The 9,070-nt window shown below is 32.6% G+C and overlaps 1 protein-coding gene across 1 annotated transcript; it reads right to left on the bottom strand.

Moving 5' to 3' along the window:
• Positions 1–3,204: 3,204 nt before the first annotated feature.
• Positions 3,205–8,164, bottom strand: LOC107442111 (sodium-coupled monocarboxylate transporter 1-like). The gene is made up of 4 exons (XM_043056552.2): positions 7,793–8,164; positions 7,124–7,189; positions 6,887–7,006; positions 3,205–3,363 (listed from the first exon to the last, which is right to left on the bottom strand). Exons 1-4 carry the CDS (start codon positions 8,132–8,134, stop codon positions 3,205–3,207), a joined length of 687 nt encoding a protein of 228 aa, XP_042912486.2. The 5' UTR covers positions 8,135–8,164.
• Between the last annotated feature and the right edge of the window lie 906 nt (positions 8,165–9,070).

Here is a 9,070-nt window from a genome sequence, read left to right as displayed (position 1 = left end):
TAGATATTTAGGTATATATATACACAACTCGACAATAAAGAGACACTTTGAGTTTTCGACATTTTCTTTAATTTCTCAAAAAATACTAAAATACTTAAAGTACTATTTAATAAATTTAGAGATGTTTAGTTCACGCAATTTTTCATGCTTATCAATATGATTTTAAGCTTTCAGAGGTATGGACATAGACAATAAATTAGGGAGGCGTCGGGTACCCCCGCCCACAGTCAATTTCATATGTATAGAACATTTTTTCAAGTCAATGGGCCATCGGACATTAATTGTTACATTAAAAAAATATTATTTTCAAAGTTTCAAGTATTCATGCAGCTGGTAACATGGTAAACAATAGTTTTGAAAATATGTTGAATACAGTAGTCATGAAATTAAAAAAAAATTGGTTGAATGTTTTGATTAAACTTCATTTTAATACTAAAAAAATAATTTTTTCTATACATACAGCATTAAAGTATGTAATTTTAAGTTTAATTTGCACAAAAAAAGAAGTTTATATGTGAAAAATTGTTCGAGTAGTTACAAATTCACAAAACATTGGATTTCGGGTAGCCCCGCTAACATGAATGTCGGGTATCACCGCCCAATTTTATTTCGTCGATAAATGTACGGTTGCAAAGATTATTATTTTATTGCTTCAAATTTGCAAAAATACTTGCTTTCTTTCGGAATTTATTGTCAGTCTCCAAAACCTCTGAAAGCTTTAAATTTTATAACTAAGTATGAAAAATCGTATGAAGTAAACATCTCTAAAGTTATGAAATAATTTTTTAATATTTGTTTTGAAATATTACGACAAATGTCAAAACCACAAAGTGTCTCTTTATTGTAGCGTAGTGTATTAGGATTAAAAAAACTAATCCGTTACTATGGGCAGTGTTATCTGTATCAAATAAAGTCTAGGAAGTAAAATATTATAAAATCATCAATGGCGAGTGAATTCTTTGCAATATATAAAATGGTCTTGACGAGTGTTTTCAGTTTTCTACTATATTTAATAACTTTAAAATTATATCAATACTAAGATATTTCGTTATAAACATATACTGTTACATATCAAAATGTAACCATGGTGTTTATATTTAATAATAAAGCCACATTGTTTTAATATCGTTCAAAACCTCCTGATGTCATTCTTGGTCCATTGTATTAGATCACTTATGAATTATGATGAAAAATAACATGAACATCTGCACAACCGAAACACGACCTAGATATGCAACTACACTGGTGTGCAAAACTTAAGCAACAAGTGCGTTTTTTGTCATAACTCTACAAGAAATTATCCGATTGACATGAAATTTGAATATGATGTACATTATTTTGTACTTAAACGATGGTAAAAGAATAATGGCGCAGAAATGAATATGAAGCTTAAAGTAGGGTATGGAACAAAAAAAGGCTTTATTTGACATATAGTGGCGTTACACATGATTGCCTGAAGAAGCGTAAGTATGTTCCCTAGAATGGGATATGCCCTCCCCTTACTGTAATTGTTACTTGGCATCGTCTCTCCATGCTAAGCACCAGATTATCCAGGAGTTCTTAAGGGAAAAGGTCTCCATTCTTCCTTTAACGCATCTTTCAGCTGATGGGAGTTACCAGGAGGATACTGTCGTGTCGCAAGACGTCTCCCTAATGCATCCCACACATGCTCTATGGGATTTAGATCTGGAGAGTAAGCTGGCCAATCCATTCATGTGATATCTTCACTTTCCAGTAGCTCTTGAACATTAGCAGTACGGTGTGGCCGGAAATTGTCATCCATAAAAATGAAGTTTGGGTGAATGGTCCCTCGGAACAGACGCACATGGGGTAGGATTACCTCATTGCAGTAGCGGTCTCCAGTTACAGAACCTCGGTCGAAGATCTGAAGGTCAGTCCGCCCGTTCTACATAATGCAACCCCAGACGACAACTCCAGGACCACCGTAACGATCTCTTTCCACGAAGTTATTGTAATGAAATCGAGCTCTAACCTCTTTCCAGATCAACTAACGTTGAGAATCGCTTGTAGCACTAAAACGACTCTCATCTGTGAAGAGGACGCGAGTCCATTGATGAGGTGTCCAGGTTTCGTGTTATCTGCACCACTCTAAACGGTGCCGCCGATGGCTAGCTTTTAAAGGTATGTAGCGTTCAGGACGTCTAGCTAATAAGCCACCTTTGTGGAGGCGTCTGGCCACTGTAAATCTTGATACTTGTCGTCCTGTGACTGTGCACAGTTGCTGACATATGGCGCTCGCTGACTGAAAACGGTTTCTTTTCGCCTGGAGGACAATGTAACGGTCATCTCTTGGTGTTGTTTTCCTTGGACGGCCACCACCAACCTTCCGAACAGCTGTACTAGTAGTTTTAAAGGCATTAACAATACTTTTGTTGATCCCGAACTCTTCGGCGACACTGGTCACACTACGCCCCTCCTCAAGCTTCCCAATCATTCTTCCTCGAGTAAAGTCATCTGAATGATTTCTTGAAGACAAGTTTCACAAAACAAATCACTTTCACTTGCAGCGAATGTCTTTAACTACTTTGCTCTTCATCCTTTTATCACAGCTTTGACCTGCGCGCGCCTACCCATAAGGTTTACGTACACTTACATCACCTACGACGTTTTATTTCTAAAATTTGGATACAAATAATCTTTCTACTGAATTACATGCATATTATACTGCAATTTCGTGACCCTCTTATACTTTGTTGGGGAGCTGTGGACTAAAAATCACTTGTTGCTTCAGTTTTGCACACCAGTGTAAGTAGAAACTGTGTACTAAACTGTACCAGACTGTACTAAATACAGCATATTTTTTTAATTCTTAGTTAATTCCGTATCTATTATAAATTGCTATTTAATTCATTTTTTCCTTTATTTCATAATATTTCTTTAAAAATAATTTTAAAGTGATACTGAAAACTTAATTTTAATCTCATTATTAGAAATTAGATCCTTCAGTAATATTTATTATACACTTATTAAATTTATTTTTAATTAAAATTTTGGAATCGCAAATGTAACTCTTAAACATAATGAATCGAATCGTAATAGTGAGAAACTAGTATTAGTTAAAAGCACACCGAAGTTAGTTATGTATCAATAGTTTCTTACCATTAAAAATTCTTTATATTTTAAATATATACAAATGGTATTTATGAAGCACATAATAAAATAAACAAATTAAATATTGCATGCTTACTTAAACATTTCCAATCGATTGTCTGACTTGGCTTGATTATATATTTTAGATATACCACCTGCGTCTCCTATTCCAGCTATATACAATGAGGTTAAACATACCAGGATAAGTGCAGCTTGGTAAACGTCAGTCCATAAAACAGCTTTCAAACCACCCTAAAAATACACACATTTTAATCTTTTTCCTTATTTATTTAATTAAATTATTATAGTTGTAATTAAAAAAGACTGTTATATTATTAACTCACTGCAAGCACATACACTATCTAGCCATTAATGACCGGACACTGTGAAGTTCGGCGGTGGAGGAATTATGGTGTGGTCCTGTTTCTCATGGTTTGACCTTGGACCCTTGGTGTTAGTGCGTCGAATCCTGAACGCAGAAGGGTATAGGGACATCCTGGACAATTCGGTGCTTCCCACCCTGTGACAACAGTTCGGTAATGGCCCGTTTGTGTTTCAACACGATAACGCTGCCATTCATAAAGCACATGCCATCACGGACTGGTTTGATGAAATGGGGGGTGCAAGAGCTTGACTGGCCATCCCAAAATCCCGACATCAATCCAATTGAGCATCTCTGGGATGAGTTGGAGCGCCGGTTGAGGGCCAGACCACAACGCCCCAAAACTATCACTCAACTCTTCGCCTTGTTCCAGGAGGAATGGCGGGCAATGCTTGCCGCCGTGTACCAACACCTAGTGGATAGCCTTCCAAGAAGGGTTAAAGCTGTGACTACTGACTTGATACTAGCACCTCATGTATCCGAAATGAGGGTTGTCCGGTCATTAATGGCCAGATAGTGTATTAAGGGGTATTAAAATAAACGAAAAACTTAAAGACATGCTCATGTTCACGAAAACATAACAAATCATTATTTTAAATTGAATGCCTTCTAATATATTGTTTCAGAAATTCCTCAATAATAATTAAGAAAGAATTTTCAATATGCTGTAAAAAATATGACAATGAATGTTTTTATCGTCAAAATTATAATTTTAATAAGATTTTGCTGAGCAGGTTTTCAAGTCAAACTAAAGAAAAATGGAAGCCACAGAAAATGAAATGTAAATTAATCAAAAGTATGTATGATTAATGCTACTTGAAATCTAATGCTACTTATCTTTAAGAGTAGATAATTGAGAAAAGACGAAAGATGCAGATTAAAAAAAACTCATATCATAAAAAAACTCATTTCACAAAATTATAAACTAAAAACTGAAAATTTTCATAATAATTATTTTGCATTAAGTATTAAATACAAAGCCTATGTCAAAGAATTCGATGATCAACATTAGCTTCGAAGCATCAAGTTTCAAGTCCAGTTGTCCAGTTTCAAATCTACTAATATTCATACAAAGTATTCCATTGTTATATTTAGTAATAATTAAAACTGCTCCAATACAGGCCAGTTTTAATGCAGGTACTATGAAATTCGGTGTGCTAAGTTTCCTTAAAAGGGATAAGTACTGGAGAAAATGACTTAGTAATGATAGTGGTAAAGTTTGACAATCGTGAGTTGACTGCGAACAATATCTTCGGGCCAAATGATGCTAAATAAAGTTAATTTTTATCCTGATAGAATGAACTACAAGAAAAGTGTTCTGCTTAATTTAATAACATAAAACCACAGTAAAGGGTAACAAATAACAATAAATAGAGAAATAATTAGAATGATTTTAAATTCATTAATTGTGTCTGCATATGCATTACTGTTTCATGTATATAGTTTTCAAACATCAGTATGATATTACTTTTAATTTGAAACAAGCTTTCTGGATCAAAATTCGCTCTTTAAAAAAGCAAAACAAATAAAAATTGTGATAGTCGCAAGGATATCGCAGGTCACCCATTGTCTAATTTTTTTTGGAAAAGCAACTTTTTCATCTTGGACATCTTCAACTGTCAATCCTGAACTGCTCGGTACACAATTTCGCAGACATATTTGAATGCTGCTCAGACACATTCTGCGTAAATTCTTTTGATGACTGAATAGACATTGAACAGAAAATCGAAATCTTAATTAAAAATTTCGGATTGATACAATGGTGTTTGAAGGAGATTGTAATACACCCGTTTCGGATTCACAAGTTCATACATGAAATATGACTTGAAAGCTAGGCTTTTTTTTCAATTTTATGTGAACAGTGAATGAATCATTTATATTGCGTGGAAGACAGTCTACGGTTTTGTGCAAGTCATTGGGTACGTTGACAATGGATCCTTTCATACCCAACTAGTGATCAACACCCAGTTCTCGTATTTGTATGAAAGGGGTTCAGAGAGCCACCATTCGCTCTTCGGTAGGGTTCAATTTTTTCAACCACTTTGTACTTTTGTAAGGGACGGGCTTCATGCTTGCTTTTGCGAACGGAATCCTTTCGTTTTTCCGTTTCTGTGCAACGCTTAAGGTATTCCCGTCTGCGTTCTTTGGCTTTTTCAGCCTAGTTAGGCCTTAGCATCGTTTTTTTTTCTTGCTTCAACTATAACTTTTGGGTTCGTATCAATAAGTTTGGACCCTCTTTATTTGAAATACTCACCTTAATTAGTATTGAAAACGATCCAGTTTGACCTGTAGGTTAGAATTTCTGATTCTCAATTTAAAACAATAATATCGTTCAAATGTTGAAATTCTCTTTTATTCAAAACTCAAGAAATATTTATGGAATCTCTTTGGTCCCGTATCTTGAAAATAAACTCCAAACTTAATGCATAACAAAATTAAAAGTGAAAAAAAGAAGTCTAAAGCAATTATCATACAGCAGAGGTCTCCATAGCAACGCATGCGCACTGTTTACCATTACTCTTAACTATTGTAGTTGAAAAGTGAGGACGCATTTTGTCAATGGGTAATATGACAACGTTCTTTTTACTCAGTAAATACTGTATACTGAATAATATTTTTAAAAAAATAGGCGATTTGAGAGGAACTACAAAGTTTGTCCTGGGTTTGCGGAGTAAGTAACTAATTCATTAAAAAGTAATACCAGTATTAATGCTAGATACATACGTAATAATGAGAGAAAAATTGGACGTAGTCAAAATCGAGGTAACTCGGAGAAAGTAGGACCGTCGTTCAGGTAAACGTGTGTGCATTTGAGTCAATGTTGGCGAAAAATATTGTGGGACTCATAGTGAACACAAATTAGGCATATATAAGATAGACATGTATTTAGAACATAAATTAGAATGTATATTTCGGCGTTCTTAGTGAACATTGAGACATACGGCATGCTAACAGTTTTTAAACTTTTAAGAAGTTAAGCTATGTTAAATTTAATTAAGGGGCTTAATTTAGTAATTATGAATTCATACCGTTTGCTCATGGTGACTAACAAAATATCCTTATTATTTGTGAGATAATTCCTTTTAACTATTATGTGTATTACTTTAATAACAGTTAAGTTATATTCAAAATCTGCTCATCGTGGCAAACTGAAGTTGAATGATCTTTGTGCGATTGAAATATTTTAATTATTGTTTGTAATACTTCAGCAATATAAGTTCGTATAAGTCTACAATCCGAGTCCCTCATTAAAACACATGAAGTAGTCCATTTAAAATCAAAATTGAAATTGTCTATTTTTGTTAATAATAATAATATGTACAATATGTATAATAATAGAATAATGAAATCATAATATTTTTTAAGTAATATAAAATAATACTTTAAACTCACTGCAGAACAGTAAAGAGTACAAATTACTCCTAAAGATATCACAGATAGTTCTATAGACAAGTCTGTTACAGCGCTAAAAGCTAAAACTGCTCCATAAAGATTCAAAACGATAAGGAATATCTAAAAATAAACATCTCATTAAAAAATATGTATGGAAGATTATAATAATGTTGCTGCAACATTAATAACTAAAGTGAAATAGTGTGAGAGGTTAAGAGGCAAAAATTTATTATTCACCATTTGTACGACGAAGAAGGCTGATATAATATATCTTGTCTTGCTTCCGAATCTCATTTCCAAAAACTGAAAAGATTTTCATAATTGAAGCTATATTTAGAAACAAAACATATTACAGTTAGTTTTATTTTAGTTTAAAACAGTTTTCATATTCTGCATAACTTAAAAATTAATTTTGGAAAGAAAAAAAAAACTTACTCTCAAAAATCTTTTAGGTGTCTCATTTTAGTAAAAGATATTGTATCTAAGTCCAAAAGAGATGTTTTATACGCTAAGAAACATTTAAAAAAATAAAGACTCCAATTCTTAATTAAAATGAAAATTTTGAAGATTTCAGATTGATAATTTTAAATTTATTTTAAAGAGAGAATATAATATAGTTTAGGTATATAAGAAGATAAACTAGTATAAACTTTGAATTTAGAAAAATCACATTAACGAGTTGCTAAAAATATGATTTCATATTTTAAAAGTTTATCATTTTTCATACAATAGATATCAAAATATTAATTATAATTTTAAATTTCTTGAAAAAAATTAAAGTTAAGATTATTTTTTTGCAATCTTAAGTACAAAAGAAATAATCATATTCAATCGAATACTGGTAAATTTAATGAATAATTCTTACCCACATATAAGCAAATATTAAAACAAAAAAATAACATTTACCTCGTGAACTGTTGATACTCCACACTGGAAATATACTGGTATAAAAACCCATGATGCCAAAACCATTCCAATAGGCATCATCAGAGGTGCTATAGCAAATTGGAAACCGTATCTGTATACTTCCGCTGGTCCGGAAAGTATACAAGAGGGTGAAAGGAAAGTCACTACTACTGATAGAATAACTGGAATTCTCGCCATATTCCTACCGGCCAGAATGTATTCTGTTGCTGTCATTTTCTTACTTCCTTTGAATTTCGATAAAAGTCCAATACCTACTGAAATCAGTAATGAAATGCATATCACAATGTAATCAACTACACCCAGATAACTTTTACCTTCCATCTTTGTTGCGTTTGAGAAAGAAATTAAAGTGTTTCTAAAAGGGAAAGAAAAAATAAGTGATAAAATGTGGGGATCATTAAGAGTGAGAAATAAATCTAGAGCTAACAAACGTAAGTAATGCAAAATATGATCAATTTAATCATATTACTGCATTCTTCCAAAGTAAAAGCTAGTATCCTTTATAAAAAAGAAACACTAATTGAATCAACGATTTATGAATGTCAAATAGATAAATACAACGTTAATAAGTATAAAGTGAATTATTTATCTCCAAGTTGCAAAAATATTGTTGTAAGTTATTCCGTTTCATTTTAAATTTTTCGGCGGCTTGTGCGAGTTTATATTTAAACTATTTATTTAATCAAAATGTATGTGTTATTACTTTTAAATTAATGCTTAAATTGTTTTTCTTAATAATTTACCAAACGGAGAGTTTAGAGGCAATAAGTATGTGTGTATGAACCTTATACAAATCTGCACCTGAACCAATCCACCCCAAATTTGCTATACGCACATTCGAAGATGCGGTGGACCTAACTATCTACATTTTAACTCTGTCTGATAACCGGTTGATATGCGCTACGCCCCATAGAACAGATCTCTGTTAATATGCCCTACGCCCCATCGAGCATATTTACAACTTAAATAATTTAACAACAGCAAAAATTAAAAATAAAAATATATAATTGAAATGATTTTCTTTAAAAAAAAGCCAATTCCTTGAAAAATTTGTGATTCAGGCTAATTTTTACAATCACAATTAAAAAAATGAGTGAAATATATATCTATACATAATAATAAACGCGGCTGTGTGTGTCTGTAATCACAATATATCGTCCCAGAAGCCTCGCCCAGGCACGAAACTCGGCACATAATTGTCTTTTGACATAATGAAGAACTATTTTTTTTCTTTTTCAAAAATTTGGATTAGTTTTT

Source organism: Parasteatoda tepidariorum, chromosome 7, assembly GCF_043381705.1.
Source record: "Parasteatoda tepidariorum isolate YZ-2023 chromosome 7, CAS_Ptep_4.0, whole genome shotgun sequence".
Lineage (NCBI taxonomy): Eukaryota > Metazoa > Arthropoda > Arachnida > Araneae > Theridiidae > Parasteatoda > Parasteatoda tepidariorum.
The sequence above is the reverse complement of the archived record's forward strand: the minus strand, read 5'-3'. Positions and strand labels throughout refer to the sequence as shown.